This window comes from Dromiciops gliroides, chromosome 4, assembly GCF_019393635.1.
Source record: "Dromiciops gliroides isolate mDroGli1 chromosome 4, mDroGli1.pri, whole genome shotgun sequence".
Lineage (NCBI taxonomy): Eukaryota > Metazoa > Chordata > Mammalia > Microbiotheria > Microbiotheriidae > Dromiciops > Dromiciops gliroides.
This window is the reverse complement of record NC_057864.1, coordinates 143,103,104-143,125,004: the sequence shown is the minus strand read 5'-3', so window position 1 is coordinate 143,125,004 and position 21,901 is coordinate 143,103,104. Positions and strand designations below refer to the sequence as shown.

Genomic DNA, 21,901 nt, shown 5'->3' with positions numbered 1-21,901 from the left:
CACACTATCCAATCCCTGCTACTTACCTGACCTTCTAGCCTCTACAGTACTCACATGTCCTTTTGAATCTTGATGACACCATGGTTCTTTTGCCTAGAATCCCAACTCAATCATTTCCATGGATCTACTTTGGCCTCTCCCTTACCCTCACTAAGGCTTAAACCTTAAGAGCACATATGAAGCAACTTTTGGGACAATTAAGGTACCTGTGTTACTTTGGGGCCACCTTAAAAGGTGGTAAATTATAAGCATTTATAAAAAAGGATCTAATTCATTGAAAACTATACAACCATATTAAGAGGAATTAAGAATATTAAAGATATATAGGTATATAGATTTGGGGGGGGGCGGCAGACAATGATGGTTAAATGACTTGCCCAGGGTCACATAGCTAGTGTCAAGTGTCTGAGGCTGGATTTGAACTCGGGTCCTCTGGAATCTAGGGCCGGTGCTTTATCCACTGTGCCACCTAGCTGCCCTAATATAATTCATTTCTGAAGATCAGACTATATCTTGAAAACCTTTAACCTGAAAAACAAAGTTACTGTATTCATCAGAGAAACTAGGTGGCACAGTGGATGGAGTGCTGGCCCTGAAGTTGGGAGGACCTGAGTTCAAATCTCACCTCAGGGGGCAGCTAGGTGACTCAGTGGATAAAGCACTGGCCCTGGATTCAAGAGGACCTGAGTTTAAATCCGGCCTCAGACACTTGCTACTTACTAGCTGTGTGACCCTGGGCAAGTCACTTAACTCTCATTGCCCTGCAAAAAACAAAACAAAACAGGGGCAGCTAGATGGCATAGCAGATAGAGCACCAGCCCTGGAATTAGGAGTACCTGAGCTCAAATCCGGCCTCAGACATTTAATACTTACTAGCTGTGTGACCCTGGGCAAGTCACTTAACCCCAATTGCCTCACTAAAAAAACAAAAAAACAAAACAAATCTCACCTCAGACACTAGTTGTGTAACCCTAGGAAAGTCACTTAACCCCAATTGTCTTAAACATACAGGGCCATCTCCAGTTGTCTCCATGTATATCTTGCTGCTGGACCCAGATGGCTCTGGAGGAGAGTGGGGTTGGTGACCTAGCACAGCCTTTTCTCAATAAAAATCCAATCAGTCATGACACCATTACAACCACCTTCCATCAATGTCACAGCTTTTCAAGACCTAGAAAAGAAAGTTTTTGCCCACAGAGTCCTTGGATCTATCGAAACATCAGAAAGAGATATGTCTTTATCAGCAGAAATTAAAGCATTTTCTTTGAGGCCATACCCTAAGAGTCATGGAACATTTACTTGTGACATGTAGCTGAAACCTTCTACATTGCCTTTCTCATTAGAATGTGAACTCAAGTACAGGCACTCTGTTTTTCTATTTGTATCCACAGTGCTTTGCGCATAAGAGCTTTTTTTGACTTGACCAGGGTCACACAGCTAGTAAGTGTTAAATGTCTGAGGCCGGATTTGAACTCAGGTACTCCTGAATCTAGGGCCGGTGCTCTATCCACTGCGCCATCTAGCTGCCCCACATAAGAGCTTTTTGATATCATTGATTTATCTTTTCAAAAACCAGTGAAAATATTATTGTAGCTATAAGAAATGACAAGCAGGATGATTTCAGAAAGGCCTGGAAAGACTTGTATGAACTGATGTATAGTGAAGTGAGCAGAACCAAGAGAATGTTGTGCACAGAGACAGCAATATTGTTTGATGAACTGTGAATGACTTAACTCTTCTCAGTAATATAATGATCCAAGACCATCCCAAAAGACTAATGAAGCATGTTAGCCACCTCCAAAGAACTGATATTGACGGAACACAGAAAGAAGCAAACTATTTTTCATTTTCTCTCTTCAGCTTTTCTTAAACAAAATAACTAATATGGTAATGTTTTATATAACCATACATGTATAACCCATATCTGATTGCTTACCACCTCAGGGAGGGCAGAGGGGAGTGAAGGAAGGATAAAAATTGGAACTCAAAACTATAAATAAAAATGTTTATTACTTTAAAAATATGAATGTTTTATATGACCTATATAACCCTATATCAGATTGCTTGCTGTCTTGGGGAGGGGGAAGGAGAAAAATTTTCAACTAGAAATCTTATAAGAACAAATTTTGAAAACTATTTCTACACATAACTGGAAAATAATAATTTTTTGAAAAAATATAAATGTTTTTAAAAATGGTTGTAATACCTATGAAAATTAAAAACACAGCTAGTAAGTGTCAAATGTCTGAGGCCGGATTTGAAGTCAGGTCCTCCTGAATCCAGGGCCAGTGCTTTATCCACTGAGCCACCTAGCTGCCCCCAACATTTGAGTTTTTGACAGATGATAATCCTACACCTTCCACAAAATATCATTTGATGGCAAGAAAGAATGCTAGACTAGATGGATCATATTTCTGAGATACAGTAGTTCTTATGCCTGTCATTATGCCTTTTTAATGATTCAAAAGATGGAAAATAATTGTTTGAATATCTTTTATGTGAAATATTAACTTAATACTCCTCCATGCTCCATGACAATTTTATTTCTGTGTTGGGTTTAATTTTTTTTAATTAATAAAGTATTTTATTTTTTTTCCTGTTACATGTACAGATAGTTCTCAACTTTTGTTTATACAAGCTTTCCAATTTCAGATTTTTCTCCCTCCCTCTCCTCCCTCCCCCTTCCCCTAGACAGCAGGTAATCTAATATAGGTTATATGTGTGTGTGTGTGTGTATGTATATATGTGTATATATATGTATATACACACGCATAATAACATTAATCCTATTTCTGCATTAGTCATGTTATGAGAAAAATCAGAGCAATGATGAAAAACCTCAAAATAGAAAAAACAACAGCACCAAAAACAAAAGAAATGGTATGGTTCATTCAGCATCTATACTCCACAGTTTGTTTTTTTTTCTTGGATTTGGAGATCCTCTTCTATCATGAGTTCCCTGGAACTCTTCTGTACCATTGCATTGGTGAGAAGAATATAGTCCATCACAGTAGATCAACACTCAATGCTGATGATACTGTGTACAATGTTCTTCCGGTTCTGCTCATCTCACTCATCATCAGCCCACGCAAAACCCTCCAGGTTTCTCTGAACTCCTCCTGCTCATCGTTTCTCACAGCACAATAGTATTCCATTGTATTCATATACCACAACTTGTCCAGCCATTCCCCAATTGATGGGCATCCCCTCAACTTGCAATTCCTTGCCACCACATAAAGGACAGCTATAAATATTTTTGTACATGTGGGTCCCTTTCCCCTTTCCATGATCTCTTTGGGAAAAAGACCCAAAAGTGGTATTGCTGGGTCAAAGGATATGGACAGCTTTATCGCCCTTTGGGCATAATTCCAAATTGCTCTCCAGAATGGTTGGATCAATTCACAGCTCCAACAATGCATTAGTGTTCCAATTTTCCCACAGCTTCTCCAACATTTATTATTTTCCTTTTTTGTCATTTTAGCCAATCTTATAGGTGTCAGGTGGTACCTCAGAGTTGTTTTAATTTGCATCTCTCTAATCATTAGAGATTTAGAGCATTTTTTCATATGGGGATAGGTTTGGTTTCTTCATCAGAAAACTGCCTGTTCATATCCTTTGACCATTTCTCAATTGGGGAATGACTTGGATTCTTATAGATTTGATTTAGTTCCCTATATATTTTAGAGATGAGGCCTTTATCAGAAGTACTGGCCACAAAAATTGTTTCCCAGATTTCTACCTCCCTTCTAATTTTGGATGCATTGCTTCTGTTTGTACAAAAATTTTTTAATTTAATGTAATCAAAATCATCCATTTTGCATTTTATAATATACTCTATCTCTTGTTTGGTCATAAACTGTTTTCCTTTCCAAAGATCTGATAGGTAGACTATTCCTTTCTCTCCTAATTTACCTATGGTTATCACCTCTTATGTCTAAATTGTGTATCCATTTTGACCTTATTTTAGTATAAGGTGTAAGATGTTGGTCTTTGCCTAATTTCTGCCATACTATCTTCCAGTTTTCCCAGAAGTTTTTGTCAAATACTGAGTTCCTATCCCAGAAGCTGGAGTCTTTGGGTTTATCAAACACTACACTGCTAGTGTCATTTACTACTGCATTTCCTGTGCCTATGTTGGGTTTAATTTTAACAGGAAGTGATTCAGAATGTTTGGTGTTTTTTTTTTTTCATTTTTAAATTCCTCTCTAAGTTTTTGTTATGCCCATTTAAAAATTCATACTAATGTGGGGCAGCTAGGTGGTACAGTGGATAGAGCACCGGCCCTGGAGTCAGGACTACCTGGATTCAAATCTGGCCTCAGACACTTAACACTTACTAGCTGTGTGACCCTGGGCAAGTCACTTAACCCCAATTGCCTCACTAAAAAAAAAAAAAAATTCATACTAATGAACAATACACACATTTTCTGCAAGTCATTAAGTGGGGAAGAAATAAATATTTGTCTCAAAAAAAAGAAAAGAAAACAAGTCTTTTAAACACAAGAAACACTGCACATTTACTTTAATTCAGATTTTACAGAATCAAGTGGAAACAATAGCAAATTTACAGTATTATGTTCAAAATCAAAAGTGTTGTATACTCAGGGCAGAATTGTACAAGTTTTGTGATTTATACACACAAGCGATGCAAATTTCGGCTATGAGGTTTACTGTGAATCTCAACTTTTCACAAAGTGTTGCTGATAAAATTTAGTATGAGAATTTTTTTCATCCTCAAAATTATATCCAAAGTTAAAAAATATGGCACACTATTTTACATATGCCCAGCAATCACACTTGACTATTGGATAAATTACAATGCTAAATGCCAAAATGAAATGTTTTGATTTATCACGTTTCTAAACTGTGTAAGGTCTATTACTATTTTAATTCACCTCAAAAAATGGTCGAGGATCCCCAAATCTAGAATTTACAGTAATGTTGACATAGATGCCACTCAAAAAAGTAACAAACTCAAGTCAAGGAAAGAGGCCTATTTTCCCTTCCTTTCACATTTTTATTACTTTATCAACTGGTACAATCATTTCTGTCAGTTATACCATCAGGGCAGTATTTTTTATTAAGTTATGAAATAAAATAAAAGGCTGAACTTAGGCAAGCATATGTTTCTGAATATGGTTTAGACTATAATAGTGCTGTCAATTCATCATAGAACTAAGCAACAAAAGGCATACAATTGCCTGGCATGTGAGTTGAAAAGAAACACTATGCCATTAGGTTCACAAAATAAAGATTCTCACAGGTAGCATATACCAGGAATATAGTCTCCTAAAAAGAAACATGGCAAAATGAATGCTGTCACGATGCTATTTTTCCATGACAAACTATTATGTTTCATGTATTCTGCTAATGAGTAACAGTTAAAATTTAGAAAATAATTTTCCTACAACAGAAAAGTACAAACCCTTTCGTTTCCAAGAACTCTCTCTAATATATACCTCTTTTTAAAAGATTGAAACGAACCCCAGGAATTAAAAAGGATCACTGCCCATAATAAGCAAGGATTCATCCCCCACCCCAGTAGATTAAAAGTTTTTGTCTGTAGTTAAGAGATCTTGAAGTAACATTCGTAAAAAGAAACTGATCTTAAAGATTACTGTGCTAAGACAATAAAAATATGGTTTTATCTTCAGGTTAAATTAGGTTTTGAGCAGCAGTAGCTTACAGAGAATTGATATTTATCTGACATAAACCAACAAAATTATTACTGCATTCAGTTTTCAAAGAAGCTTGCTTTAAGTTTTCTTTCCATATGCAATACTTTCAGCACTAAAATAAATGGCTACAATCAAATCTACCCATTTATGATAAAATTAAATACCACTGTCAATTGTAAAGTGATTGTATAAAAAATCAGAAATTGGGTTTGGAAAAGAAACAAGTCTAATACACAGTTTCACCCCTCATGTATATAAGGGTCCAATGGTGGAGCAAAATTTAATTTTAAGCAATTGGTTCCACTATATCATTATTAAACACATTTCAGACTTTGGCAGGCTAAGGTATGGGCTTAAGGGCACTTGTTATTCACCTGGTAAAAAATTGAAGGTTTAATACACAAAAACTTTAGGACTCTTACCCGCATTACTACCACACATATGCAAACTCCCACATTAAACAACAACATTACAACTACCACAGTTTTAAAAATTATCAAATAGCTAATCCTGGCCATGGGTACTTTAATTCTGGATTTAAAAAATGAAAGTTCACTCCTTCTGAGTGGTGTGGTGGCATAACGTCCTAGCTGACCACACAAAGTATCACATATATACAGTAAATTTATATATTCTTATTAGCATGTTTAAATAATCTACCTAAGAAAGTTAGGCTGAGAGTAGTTAGGGGATTGCATAGATAATTTTTTTTTTAAAAAATAAAGTTCTTTAATGGTTTTTCTTTTTGTATTTAAAACAAATTTTTGGCCTGTAACATTTGAAAACAACATTGTAGATCTATATAATCCCAACAGACTCTATTTCAAGAAGTTACCAGTTAGCTGTATATTCAGTACTCTAATGAAGCATATGCACTGTATTTTTTTTCTTTAAGGAAAGGGAAATGTATAAATTTATGTCTTGGTCACAAGTTGGGCAATTTTTAAAAAAGATGATGTTTAGGTTCTAAGAATAAGAAAACTCTTGGACCAACTAAACAGACATACAGATGGCTGGGAATCAAGAGGGAAAGCAACTGTCCGACTGTACCAGAGGAAGTTCCCTTAGATCAATGAAGAGAAAAGGCAAAAACAAAGAGGCTCTTGAATACACTTAAGAAATCCCTTGAATTACACATTTAAAGGACTGTCCATTATATTTATAATTCTACAGGAGAAACAAATGAGTTAACACAAAGTTAGGCACAAGTATAAAGCAAAAGTAAGGAGAAAAGACAAGGAAAATTTTCTTATCACAGTATCAGCGTTTTTCTTTACTAAGTACAATATTTGTTCCCTAGTTCTCTTTCCCATCAAAGGGGATTATAACAATGCTATTAGATGGCTACATAATTTAAGGTCAGACAAATGCCTGGGAATAACAGAACAACAAAATGAGAAAAATAAAAGGTGGCACAATAGAAACATTCAATAGATGAAAAAAAAAACCATGAAATTAAACACAGAATCAATATAATTTACATGTTCCAAAACTATATTCTTCATTCATAAATAGCTCTAATTGATAATTTCCTATTTTAAGGATCATAAATATTCAAGTTGGTGTCTGAATGTTCCCTTCAAGAGTTCAAATTCTTGAAGGTCAGGAAGATCAGTCTCATTTTGCTGAATGTCGAAGACCAAAAGTCTTTACACAATTATTTATGGTTACTTTTAACAAATGTGTAAAAGTCTTTATTATCTATTGTGTTTCAATAAAACTTTAAAATTCTGCAACTCTATTATACTTGTAGAGAGTCTGTAAGAAAAAAGAATATGTGTATTAGTACAAGTTTGATGCATACATTTAAAATTGAAATTTTAGTTGTAATCTATATTTAATATAACTTAAAAATAATATACTATCCTTTAAAACAGTTCTTTTTAGAAAAGAAAAATTCTTTATTACAATTTAATTTACAGATGAAACTGCCACTTTACAAAGAGTTTTAAAAGAGAGTATTCAAGGGGCAGCTAGGTGGCGCAGTGGATAAAGCACTGGCCTTGGATTCAGGAGGACCTGAGTTCAAATCCAGCCTCAGACACTTGACACTGGCTGTGTGACCCTGGGCAAGTCACTTAACCCTCATTGCCCCACAAAACAAAACAAAAAGAGAGTATTCAAAGTTTTGTGGCAACAAATTAAGCATCAACTCAATTATTTATACTGTAGTGAGGAAAGCTATAGAAAATATAAAACAGTAGAGAACTATCAATCATTTACATTTAATGTTTTTTATTCTAAAATTTTATTTTCAAGACATCAATATGCTCAACTAACCAATCAATCAAATGCCACTTTGAGGATAAAAACAATAGCAGATTCTTGCATGGAAAGAGAGTGCTGAATAAAGGTCATGTTTAAGATTCATTCCATTTAAGCAGGTACCCACTAATTATATAGATTTTTAAAAAAATAAGCAACTCTTAGTTGTACCTATAAATGAAGAAAAAGATAAGTATACATCTTTTTTTTTTCAGTTCTTTGAAATATATATTTTTCTCACACTGATTTTTTCAAACTTTGTATTCTAAATTTTCTTCCTCCCTCCTCAACCCTCCTTTTGGAATCAAGCAGTTCAATATAAGTCATACATGTGCAGTTATGCCATACACCTTCACATTAGTCAAATTGTGAAAGAAACTAGACAGAATAACTTTGGAAAGAGGAACTAACAAATAAAATTATACTTCAATCTATTCATGATAGCATCCTGTTCATCATTTCTTTCATAGTTACTATTACTAACTGTATTACCCTCCATCCTATTCCTTCCCCTTGATATTTACTCTATTTTCTATCTTCCTTCACCCTATCCCTCCTCAAAAATGTTTTGCTTTTTACTGTCCCCTCCCCCATTCTGCCCTCCCTTCCTTCACCTCTCCCCCCATTTTCCCCTTCCCCTCCCACTTTCCCTCAGGGCAAAATATATTACTATACCCACTTGAGTGTTTATGTTATTCCCTCTTTGAGCCTATTCTGATGAAAGTAAGGCTCACTCACTCCTCCCCCCCCCCCTCCTTCCCCATCTTCCCCTCCACTCCATAAGCTTTTTCTTGTTTCTTTTACATTTACATTTAATTTTTAAGGGGCTATGGATTTTGGTGAGGTTTTTTTAGCTTCCTATTGAAATGATCATTTCCTGAGTAAACACCAATTGACAGTACGAGAAAGCTGCCTGTGAAACTGAAACGATACCTGGCAAGGGAAAAGGCAGGCTAGGGTTAAAACCTCGAAATAGATGATGCGCCAAAACCAGATAATCACTAAATGGGTAACAGAATGGGTGTTTGTTCAACAATTCTGTAGTTCCTTATTGTCTCCTAAGATACACACACTTTCGCCATCCAGGACCTTCTAGAACATGGCTTTTTCCTTTTCAGTTTCATTCCATACTATTCCTTTCCTCACACACTATGCTCCAGAGTGCTATACTCTTTGCTCCCAAACTATAATCTGTGCTTTCCCACCTCCCATTTGCTCTCACTGTTCTCTACACCAGGAAACACATCCTTCCCCTCTTTTGGAAGGGTGTCATTTACCTCATTCAATAGGCACCTCCTTTAATGAGGTTTTAAAAGCTTTTCCTGATTCTAGCTCCCTCGGGTCTTCCTGCAAGTCCAATAACAAAACATGGGGTTGAGAATGGTGGGAAGGCCCTAGTTCTTAAACCTCTGGCATAGGGGCTTAACTGACTACCTGGAAAAGTATTTTCCAAGTTGGCAGGTGAGGGAAGGGAGGCCTTGAGAGCAGTAGTACTCATGCTGGATGGTGGCGATGGAAGAGAGAAGTGTGTTGGAGCATCAATCCACCATTCCAGACTGATCCACCAGGCCTAACTAGCACCCAGTTAGTAAACTATTTTCCTATTTCTCTCCTTTCTTTCAGAGCCAAACTCCAAGAAAAAGCTGTCACATTAAGCCTTCATTTCCTCTCCTTCCACTTTTTTCTCAATTGTGAGGCTTCTGACCTCACTACCAAACTGAAATTGTTCTCTTCAAAATCACCAACAATATCCTAACTTCCAAATCAGACAAGACTTTTAAAAATCCTTCAGTTTTGGACACCAATAATTTTCCTAAAAACTGTGGACTTGGAAGTACCCTGCTACTGTGTCCCCCTGCTTGTTCTACACACCTCCTTCTCAAGTCCCCTTTGGGAGATTATCATACATGACTGGCCTGCCCTCTCTCTATGGGTGTCTTTCAAGTCTGTGTCAGATCCTCTTTCATATACTTTCTATACACTTTCTTGGTGATCTGGTCAGCTTCCATAAAGTCAAAGATCTGTCTGCAGGTGATTCCCAGATCTATATACCCAGGGACTTCTTTGAGCTCCAGTTTCCCCATCAATCACTGACTGTTGGACATCTCCAAATAGAGGCCCCACTACAATCTCAGTCTCAATAGGCACTGTTCTAGAAGATAGGGATGATAATAGTACAAAAAATGAAATAATCCCTATAAAGTTAATATATATAACATACACGTGTATGTATGCATGTATGTGTGCATGCATGTATATGTATGTATGCATGCATGCACAGAAGAGTTAGATCCAGGGTAGTTTGGGAAGGAGAGTAAGAGTACTTAGGGTGATAATGAAAGGCTTCATGCAAAATGTAGTGCCTGGGCTTCATCTTAAAGGAAGAAAGGGATTCTTTGAGGTAGAGATACGGTGAGAGTACAGTTCTAGACATGAGGCAGCCAGTGAAAAGGCATGAAGGAAGGAGATGGTGTGTCATGGAGGAACAGAGAGAAAGCCGGTTTAACTTAGGGCACTTAGTACAGGAAGAGATAATGCCCATTGAGAATGGAAACAAGTTGAGGCCAGGTTGTGAAGGACTTTAAAGGCTAAACAGAAGAGTTTATGTTTTATCCTAGCGGCCAGAGGAAGCTACTGTAGTTGAATGAGTAAGGTAGCTACATGGGTGGATCTGCAATTGAAGAAAATTCTTTGACAACCACGTGTAGGGTGGACTAGAATGTGGAGAAGCTTGAGGTAAGGAGACCAATTGGAAGCTCTTGCAAAAATCTAGGGGAGAGGTAATAGTGATGAACTAAAGCATTGATTGAGTGTTGAGAAAGGGCTGAATGAAAGACACTTTATGAAGATAAAAAGATAAAAACAGTAAATAAGATTCAAAAACTGACTGTTGTGATGAGCGAGAGTGAGACATCCAGGATGATACCTAGATATGAAACTGAGACACTAAAAAGATTGTGGTACCTTTGACAAAAATAGGGAAGTTTGGAAGAGGGATGAGCTTTAGAGCAGGACAAAGACCCCTCTGGACAATGGGTGAAGCTTACAGATCCCTTCTTAGAGTAAGGTTTTTAAAAGTATAAAATAAAATACACAGGATTACAAAGGAATCTAATTACATTGAAATACTGTTATTAAGTATTAAAAATAATTCTTGGAATACAGATAAATAACCACCAAATACAGGGAGAAGAAAAGAGGCCCAGGAAAGAACCTTGAGATGCATCAAAATTAGGTGACACAATGTGGATGATGACCCATCAAGGAACACTGAGAAAAATCAGACAAAAGAAAGAAAACCAAGAAAGAACAGTGTCACAAAAAACCCAGAGAGAACTGAATATCCACGAGGAAATGGTAGTCAGTAGTGTCAAACGCAGAAGATAGTTTTGAGAATGGAATTTACCACTTTCCCCCCTTAAACTCACCATTCTCCTCCAAATTTTCCTACTTTGGTTGAAGGCTTCACCCTCTAGTTCCTCAAGTCTACAACCTTAAGGTCATCCTTCTCCTCCCTAGCCATAACACACATCAAAACAATTCTACTCCACAGCATCAGTTGCATTCATCATCTTTCCATGTGGCCAACATCTTATTTCAAGCCCTCACCACCTTTTGCCCAGACTATTGCCACAGGCTCTAAACTGGACTCCTGGCAAGTCTTACTCCTCTCTGATCTGTCCTCCACAGAGAAGCCAAAATAATTTCCCTAAAGCAGTCTGGCTGTGTCACTCTCCTATTCAAAAACTGTCAGTTTTTCTCCACGGCCTCTAGAATAAAACTTAAGTTCCTCTTTGGCTTGGAATTTCTTCCCAATATTGCGCCAGGCTACTACCTCCCTTTCTCGGCTTATTTCATTAATAGTGTCTTGCACCCTCTATATTCCAGCTCGAGTGGCCTCTGTGCTATTTTCCAAATGTGGCAGGCAGGCCATCTCCCTCCTCTGTGCCTGTATCCAGACTGCCTCCACTGCCAAAAATGCATTTCTTCCTCATCTTGACTTCGGAGGATATGTAGCTTTTTTTCAGTCAGTTCACATGCCAATTTCTACAGGAAACCTTCCTTGATGACATCTCCCAAAACTGTAGCACACGCTTCCTCCTCATCATGCGTATCTCTTTCCATATTCTGTTGTCCCAGTAAAACATAAATTGTTTAAGAGCAGAGACTTCTTTTTGGTCTTGAATTATAACTATGGTGCCTAGCACAGCTTCTTACACATAAGGGTGTTTAATAGATGGGATTAGAATGGAAGCATCTTCCCCAGTCTACTCATGTGTGTAATCGTTTTTACTTAAACTTCTGTGACCAAACCTTCCAAGAGCTCCAACAATTAGAAAAGTGTTAGAAAAGAGAAAAATCACTTATTTTCTTCTTAAAACTGGAGAGATGGGGAGACCAACTAGAGATCATTTGGGGTTGGAAAATATGCCTTGGTAGTCCTGCTTTACAGGGCAGATTCTGATATATGACTGCTCTAATAGCCTTATTATAAAGGCATTCACAGAGCACTGAAATGGAGCATAACATTGCTACAAATAAGCTCTAGTTTTGGGGAAGTGGGTAGGTACCAATATGATACTAGGTGTAGAAAAGATGGCTTACTTTAACTTTACTAGAAATTACCATCAGTTTTATAGCTCAAACTCAGTTAAGAGGTGGTAAAAGCAAAATTTGCATTATGAAGATGATTCTTACCTTCCAAATGCATTTAAAAGAGCAACTATTTCTTGACGAGTGAGTTGAAAACCTTTAGATGGGCTATTCTCCGGGAGATTCTGAATTTCTTTTTCAGAAAATAATATCTTCAAAGCAGTTCCTAAACCCTGAGTCTAGATGAAATAATATATATTAATTTTATTTTGCATGCATATAGTAAGTATGTATTTAGACTTTTAAGGTAATTTTCAAGTTCCCATAATGACATTCAACAAGTTGGTGCCAAACAGGCTTAATTTTCACTCAATTAACAAGCATCAACTTTACATAAAGTATACATTTGACCAGTTCACCTATTTTAAACTAAATTATAAAAATAAAAAGTGCAAACAAGAAAAGAGGAATAAGCCAAAACACTAAAAACTTCACTTTCTACTTTTGATTTATCTACAGGATAAACTCAATATAAACATAAACAATTGCAAATATGAATTTTTATGTGTGTGTACACACACACACACACACACACACACACACACACACACACACACACACACACACACACACCCTAAAATAGAAAACATCTCTGAATGCAGTCTAGGAAATGCATGAAGAACTACCTATTTGAAGACCTATCATGCTTGCTTGCTTTGATGTACAATCTTTTTTTTCCATAAAAGTATTTTATTATTTTCCAGTTACATGTAGAGATAGTTTTCAACATTTGTTTTTATAAGATTTCTAGTTTCAAATTTTTCTCCCTCTCTCCCCATTTTACCCCCTCCCCAAGACAGCAATCTGATATATGTTATATATGTACAATCACATTAAACATATTTCTGCATTAGTCATGCTATGAAAGAAGAATCAGAGCAAAAGGGAAAAACCTCAAAAAAAGAAAAACAAAAACCACAGAAATAGTATGGTTCGATCTGCATCTAGATTCCATAATTCTTTTTTCCTGGATTTTGGACAGCATTTTCCATCATGAGTCCTTTGGAACTATCTTGGACCACTGTATTGCTGAGAAGAGACGTCTATCACAGTTGATCAATACACAATGTTGTTGATATTGTGTGATGTACAATCTTAAAATCACTTTTATAAGCTATCTTCCCAGCACAAACGACACAAATTCTCACGAATTATCTGCATTTAAATTTGTTTCCACTTTAAAATTTGTGGGGGTTTTCTAGTACCTTACTATCTTATATCTTACACGTGCCCCTATAAAATTATACACCATTAACTTAGTATCTAGGAATAACTCAAATTCAAACAGTACTTTAATGTTAGCAGAACATTTTACACATAGGATCTCATTAAATCTTCAAAACAGCCCTATGATAGCACTGCCATCATACATATTTTATAAATAAAGCCCTGAGCTTAAGTCTCACTTCACCTACTGAACAGCCATGTGACCCCAGGCAAGTCACCTATGTATGTAGGATAATTTCTGTCTCAATTTCTTCATCTGTAAAATGGAGATAATATATGTAGCCCTTTCTTCACAGGACTGAGGTGAGCTTCAAATGAAATAATGCATATAAAGCACTTTGCAAACCTTAACGCATTAGATAAATGTCAGTTACTATTATTTTTTGGTTCCAGACCTGTTCATTCCTGGCATGTAAAATGTCTTCAGTACTGCAGATCAGTAACTTGCCTGCAACTCCACAGTGTATCTGCAGGGGGCACTCAGAGGACAAGAGACTTGCACAGGGTTACAAAACTAGTAGGCATTAGGGGGTTTCCTGAATACAAGCCTAAACCCCTTGTGCCATGCAAGGATGCATCTCATAATTATGGCATATTACCCTCTAAAAAGAGTAGAGAAACAGAGGACTTTACATGTTCAAAAGGTAATGCTTTGAAACCGGATGAACCTTTTCTCAACTGCACTCAGCAGTTTTACAATTAGTATCTCATTTGATCTTCAAAACAATGCTGAGAGGTAAGTGCTATTACTATCCCCATTTTACAGCTGAGGAAACTGGAACAAACAGATTAAATGACTTGCCCAGGGACACGCAGGGTGAAGTGTCTGAGGCTGGATTTGAACTCAGGTATTCCTGACTCCAAGCCCAGAACTTTTTCCATTGTACTACTTAGCTGCCTAAAAATGAATGAAACAGAAGGTTTGAATAATTTTTAATAGTTATATGAAACATCAGAGCAAATTGTATATATTCTGTTTACTTAAACGTTTTTATGATTTCGTTGGCCAGGGTATTACTTATTCCAATCCAGTAGAGAGTCTTAATGAATTGCTAGAGTGAAAAACTTCATCTCCTGGTAACCAACTTTCTTTCCCTAGGGATAATATTCTCCAAATCTTAGCTAAGGTTCATGCTCAGGTGACAGATACCCACTTTCTCTCTGGACCTATACTCAAAGCCTTTTCAGATTACTAGGACCTGTCAAAATTTTTGCTTAATTTGCTGGTGCAGAACCTTAAGGAAACCTGCTATATCACAATGAGGTAGCAGAACAGGACGTTAGATGAGGCATTTAACAAAGAAATAAATATTTTCCTATATGTATACATATAAAGTAATATTATATAGATTCTTCACATTTTGTTTTGTCTATTAAAGCTCTACTTTGAAAAGAATTTTTAAAATTTGTAAACAGCTTTGAACTGCTTAGAAGGCAGTAAGTATTGTAATAACAAATTCCAAGAACAAAGATACACATACCTGTAGTTTTCCCCATAACCTGCACTTGTCACATCCAACACAGTCCATTATACGTGATATATTCTTGAAATGCAACCGTAATTCTTCCTGATAGATACAAAATATTTCCACTACAGTTAAACTAGACTTTTAACTATATTTAGCTAAAATAACAGTAAAAAACAAAAAAACAGTCCTTCAAATAAAATGTATGTTCAACAGAATTATGATGTAGCTGCAAAGAAAAAAAATACAAACCCAAAACAAACAGTGCTCACAGCCTTCAGGGGATCAGGGCTGGGGCTGGACATGTAACATTGGTGCAAGGGGAGCTCCCTCATGAGAAAATGTCCTCTATCAGTGCAGGTAAGTACTATCTATGACTATCTATGACTATCTATTTATTTTCTTAGCTAGCTGCCCAGAGCCCTGAAAGGTTAAATGATTTGCTCAGGGTCACACAGGAAGTATGCAGCAGAGGCAAAACTCAAACCCAAATCTTCCTAGTTCCTAGGCCAACTCTCTATCCACTATGAAATACAGCTTCAGACTGCAATCGTAGGTTGTATTAACAAAACTATAGTATCAAGATACCAGACCAATATACTATACTTCAAATAATAAGGAATCCCACTCTTGAATGGTCAAATTGTACCTCAAGCATTATTTTTTATTTAAGGCAACATATTTTTGGAGCAATATTAACAAATTGTAGAACATAATAGGAGAGCAAATCAGTATGGTTGAAGGGGTGCTCAAAACCAGGGCAATAAGAAAAGATTGAAAATAGTGGAGCAAGGGGGCAGCTAGGTGGTGCAGTGGATAAAGCACCGGCCTTGGATTCAGGAGGACCTGAGTTCAAATCCGGCCTCAGATGCTTGACACTTACTGGCTGTGTGACCCTGGGCAAGTCACTTAATCCTCACTGCCTTGCAAAAAAAGAAAATAGTGGAGCCTTTTTCATCTGGAAGAGAACATCAAGGAAGGATATGATAGTTGCCATAAAATATCTCAAGGGCTCTCGTGTGAAAAATATCATTTTGTATGGCCCAAGGCAATATAATCAGAACCAATGGACTAAATTACAAGGAAGCAACTTTTAATATATGAGGAAAAAGTTTTCAGGAATCAGTTGGGTTTTTGTTTTTGTTTCTTGTTTTGTTTTGGTTTTGTAGGGCAATGAGGGTTAAGTGACTTGCCCAGTGTAATGATTGGAATGACGCCACCTACTGGAGACTTGCTGTGGGAAAGCTCCACCATGAGGAAAATGCCTCAGAGGCATTGTGGCTTTTCCTTGGCGTCAGGAAATGATGTTTGCTCATGGGTGCTGTCTATCAAGGCTACCAGCCAATCAACTTGAGGAGCCTCCTATGGTCTGGGAGGAGACAGGAAGGAGGAAAGGGAGCCTGCGCAGAGAGCGCTGGCTTTTTTTTGGCTTCCGGACTTGATGGTGGTGGCGGCAGAGGACTTCACAGGAGATTTGAGGAAAGATAGGAATGCCAGGCTGTTAGAATTCTGTTCTCAATCTTTTTCTTTCTATTTTCCAATAAACCCTTAAAAACCTAAACTCGTTTTATCAGTGATTTTTAGTCAGTTTCCCCCAAACTGGGGGAACACATTAGAATCCACATTTAGAATCTTAAATTACATACCAGGGTCACACAGCTAAGTAAATGTCAAGTGTCTAAGGCTGGATTTTGTGATGAAATAATGGGATTTAGCAGACACTCAAAGACCCACCTGGAGATTAATCTAGACTGACTGAATCAAGTGAAAGTGATTAACTGCTGATTAGCCTACTTCAAGTTAACGGGATTGTAATCACACCTGGCTAGCCCTTAAGAAGGTACTGTTCTCAGAAGCTAGACTGTGAACTCAACTTGAGAACACCTTCAGAACCAATGGATTTGGATGACAGCAACCAATCAGCTTGAAGCAGTGTGTAACGACCGCCTCTGTTCCAGACCTATAAAAAGCTTCCACAATCAGCTTGCTGGAGAGAGTTCCTGATTAAAGCAGGCTCGTGGAGGAGGACTTGAGGAAGAACCCAACCAGGCTGGAACTCTATGCAAGATAGGTCTTTTCTTAACTTTCTGAACTCTATGTTAATACCTGTATGCTTTAATAAATGTTTAATGCCCAAAGACTGGTGCTGAAGCTTCTAATTTAAGGCGATCACACAATATAGATTTTAAACATCACAATTTGAACTCAGGTCCTCCTTAATCCAGGGCCAGTGCACCACCTATCTGCCCCCCAGGAATCAGTTTTAAAATAGAATGAGCTACACTATAAAGCAATAAGCCTTCAAATACGCTGCACACATAGGGTAGCTGAGGCCCTTATCATCTCACCTAGATTGTTGCAACAGCCTAACTGGCTGCTCTGTCTCAAGGCCCTCCCCTTTCCAAACTATTCTCCAACCAAACCACCAGAGTGATATTCTTAAAGCACTCGTGTGGCCACGACACTCTCCAAACTCAAGAACCTCTAGCAGCTCCTTCTTGCCTCTAGGATCACACACATCGATGCCTCTGTTTGGCTTTTAAAGCTCTTCACAATGTGGCTGTTACTCTCCTTCATACAATGCAGTCCAGGAAAAGTGATCTTGTTGATTCTGGCCCATGATATTCCACCTCCCTTCTCTCTGCCCAGACATTTCCCCCAAGCCTGGAACAACTGTCCTGCTCACCTCCCTAGCAGATTTCAAGGGGCATCCAGATGGGAAAATAGAGGTTAGGAAGATCTGAATTCGGGCATTTACTAGTGACTAGCTGGGGCAAGTCACTTTACCCTGTTTGCCACAGTTTCTTCATCTGTAAAATGAGCTAGAGAAGGAGATGGCAAACCACTCCAGTATCTTTGCCAAGAAAACCTCAAATAGAGTCATGAAGAGTCAAACACAATCAATGGCAACAAAAAATCCACTTCAAAGCTGTTCAAATATTATTTCCTATATGATACTTTTCCTGATCCCACATCCTCCCCATCAGCAATTTTTATTTCTTTTTAATATCTTTACATGTGTATAGGTGATTTACTCCTATAAAATGTGAGCTCCTTAAATACAGGAATTTTCATTTTTGCTTCAATTGTCCTCAGTACCTTCAAGTGCTTGGCATGTAACAGGCACTTAACGCTTATTGGTGGATTAACTGCCATAATACTAAGCTTGTGGAACTCAATACCATCACCCCACCCCCACCCCCCAAAAAAGAAAAAAAAAATCAGAAATATTGCTAACCAGGCTTCTCTCATCTTGAACTTGTGGAATCCAGTTTCTTGAATGCAAATATAAAAGTTCATATTTATCCCTATTAAATTTCACCTTATTCAAATCACTTCAATGATGTACTCTCAAGATCTTTTGTTTTTGTTTTTGTTTTTTTTAGTGAGGCAATTGGGGTTAAGTGACTTGCCCAGGGTCACACAGCTAGTAAGTGTTAAGTGTCTGAGGCCGGATTTGAACCCAGGTACTCCTGACTCCAGGGCCGGTGTTCTATCCACTGCGCCACCTAGCTGCCAAGATCTTTTTTAATGACATGATTAGGTATTCCTGACAGCTTTGTGTCACCTTTAAATGATAAGGATATCATCTATGTCTTTATCCAAATCATTCATGAATGCATGACAAGCATTTATTAAGCACTTACTACATGCCAAACACTATACTGTCATTGATTAAAAAAAAAAATGAAACAGTTCAGGACCAAGCAGCTTCTTAAACTACTTCATTGGAAACCTCCTTCTCAGTTAGCACTTATTCATTAGTACTCAGTTTGACCAATTAACCAGTTCCTAACCCATTTAATCACCTTATATTGTCTAGCTCATAGCTATTAAGCTGTCTACAAAGGATAGCACAAAAGATTTTATCAAAGACACTGCTAAAAATCTAGGTAAATGGTAATTATAGCATTCCCCTAGATCTATCATTTTAGTAATCCTAAAAAGGTAAAGAAGTTAATTTGGTATACTCAGAGAATTACCTGAAACAAAGCTTACTTGATTCTTTTTATATTCCCTTGAAAAACAGTAGACAAATTGTGCTTTATTCATTCATTTACTTAAAATGTAACCTCAACTTGCATTTAAAAACAAATGTGGGGGACAGCTAGGTGGCACAGTGGACAGAGCACTAGCCCTGGATTCAGGAGGAACTGAGTTCAAATCCAGCCTCAGACACTTGACACTTACTATCTGTGTGACCCTGGGCAAGTCACTTAACCTTCACTGCCCCGTGAAAAAGGAAAAGAAAAGAAAATGAAGGGGAAAAAACAAATGCAATAACAATGCTAACCTAAAATAAAACTATTATCATGATTATTTCCTTACATAAATGCAAAGACACCAACTCCCACCAACACAGACTCAACAACTTTTAGCTTCCTTTGTTTAAGATTAGAAGCAAAGTCTTCCCTCCACTCCAAATATTTTTGTGATAATATAATATAAAATACAGGACATATTTACCATCATATATGTTGAGTCAGCAAAGGCAGATACATCAAAGAACTCTGAATAGCTAAATTAAACACTTATTACCAAAAACATGCTCTCCTTTTGCTATCACAAACAAGTAATTTTATATTAGTCAATTAGTCAACAAGCAAACAAATTTAGTTTGTTAACCATGTGATAGCTAATAAAAATAATCTAAAAATGACTGGCAGGTATGTTTAAAGGAAAGCAAAAGGCAGCATACCTTCTCTATCAGTAGCCCACTGTAATATTACATTATCAGGGCAGTTAGGTGGCACAGTGGATAGAACACCAGCCCTAGAGTGAGGAGAATCTGAGTTCAAAATCGGGTCCAGACACTTAACTAATTGTGTGACCCTGAACAAGTCACTTAACTCTGATTGCCTCAAAAAAAAAATACTAGGTTATGGAATTTATAAAAAGGATAGTGTCATAAGGTGATCACTGGATGAAAAAACTTATTCTTCCCTTACGGGTGTGCCACAGAACTCTAGAAATTTAGAAAAGCTCAGAATCACAGAAATATAGTATTTGTCTGTGACATGCTCTATTCTAAAGTTTTTTCTATTCCTAATATTCTTCTAAATGTATGGTCACTTGGAAATAACAGTATTTCCCTAGAATAGGAAGTTAAAAAGCCATGTGGTGACAGACACTGCTTGAAATCAGGAGAAATGGGTTTAAATCCCGACTCTTCCATTTCAACTGTGTAGCTATGGCTGTTTCTTAATGCCTACAAAGTCTCAGGTTTTTTCATCTATAACATGGGGGACAAGACTATATGACCTCTAATATTCCTTCCAATTCAAAGTCTATTCATTATTCAGTGAATTTTTATATTATTGTATGTATGTTTCATCATTTTACCTAAAGTTTCTCCAACTGGATGAATATCTAGTTTAATTCCCTTCACTCCACTTCTTTTAATGATGCTACAAACTAACAATCATACTTTTCATTTAAACAAAAGAAAAAGAAAAGAAAATTTCTCTTTTGGGAATACTAGGTAGTATTTTTATATCATAATTTTAGAAAAGAAAACATAACATTGATGACCTTGAAAATGGTTAACTTGGGTCACAATCTCATATGGAGGTACACTTGTAATATTACAATTTCAAGCTTAAAATGCTCAGCTCTCCAAAATCTAATCATTTAAAAAAAAAAAACCCATTTCCACATTATATTCACAGAACAGAATTACCAAACAAAAGGACAAACCAGAAAGTAGAAAATAACTAGTAAAAATAGGAAAGGAAATGTATATATTCTTTCCTCTGTGCAGTAATAATGCCACAATATGCAATTAATCCAGACAGCTACATGGCGCAATGGATAGAGTACATGGCCAAGAGTCAAGAAGACTCTTCTTCCTGAGTTCAAATTTGACCTCAGACACTTACTAGCTCTGTGACCCTTTGCCTCCGTTTCCTCATCTGTCAAATGAACTGGAGAAGGAAATGGCAAACCACTCCAGTATCTTTGCAAACAAAACCCTAAATGGGGTCACAAGAAGTCAAACAGGACTGAAAAAAAGTCCAAACTGATTTCAAAAAGTGAGAAAAATGGCTGGGAATCAAAAGAACAAAGGTCAATAGGAACTGAAATAGGACTAATTTTAAAAATTAAAGTTTATTTTTAAATGTGAAAGAAATATTACTGACATTACCTTCAATGATTTAGCCTCCTTTTGGTTTCCTGCAAACATGGATTTCTCATCAAAATGCATAGGGAAGGACCTAATCAAATAACAATTTTATGGTAAAAGAAGGATGAAAATGTACATATTGTGCATTAAAGCTAAACAGTTTTTATCACTGTAGATATTATTAAATTCTAAAATGACTTTATGTTACTAATATCATGGCTTATACACTAAAGGAAAATGTCATCTAATGTGTAGATTGTTCAATAAAAACAAAATCAAAGTGATGGCTATACTATTATAACATCTAAATGAAAGTAAGCATGAAAATGTCATAATGAAAAACAGGTAATTAAATTAAGCATGGTATAAGCAAAAACATTTTAAAATTCTACAAAAAAAAAAATTTGCAATTTTTCTAGCTCTAACTTTTGAGTCTGACTGTCCAGGTAAGTTGAATAAGGTTAAGAAGTATAGTCCATTTTATGTAGG

The 21,901-nt window shown here is 36.8% G+C and overlaps 1 protein-coding gene across 1 annotated transcript in view; it reads right to left on the bottom strand.

Moving 5' to 3' along the window:
- Window positions 1–4,490: 4,490 nt before the first annotated feature.
- The window catches only part of ERO1B (endoplasmic reticulum oxidoreductase 1 beta), a 61,402-nt gene continuing 43,991 nt past the window's right edge, over window positions 4,491–21,901 (bottom strand). The window contains exons 13-16 of the mRNA XM_044001566.1: window positions 21,434–21,503; window positions 15,304–15,390; window positions 12,641–12,774; window positions 4,491–7,435 (exon numbers count right to left, since the gene is read on the bottom strand). Of these exons, the coding sequence (XP_043857501.1) occupies window positions 7,375–7,435; window positions 12,641–12,774; window positions 15,304–15,390; window positions 21,434–21,503 (352 nt within the window). The 3' untranslated portion in view covers window positions 4,491–7,374. The remainder of the gene's footprint in view (window positions 7,436–12,640; window positions 12,775–15,303; window positions 15,391–21,433; window positions 21,504–21,901) is intronic.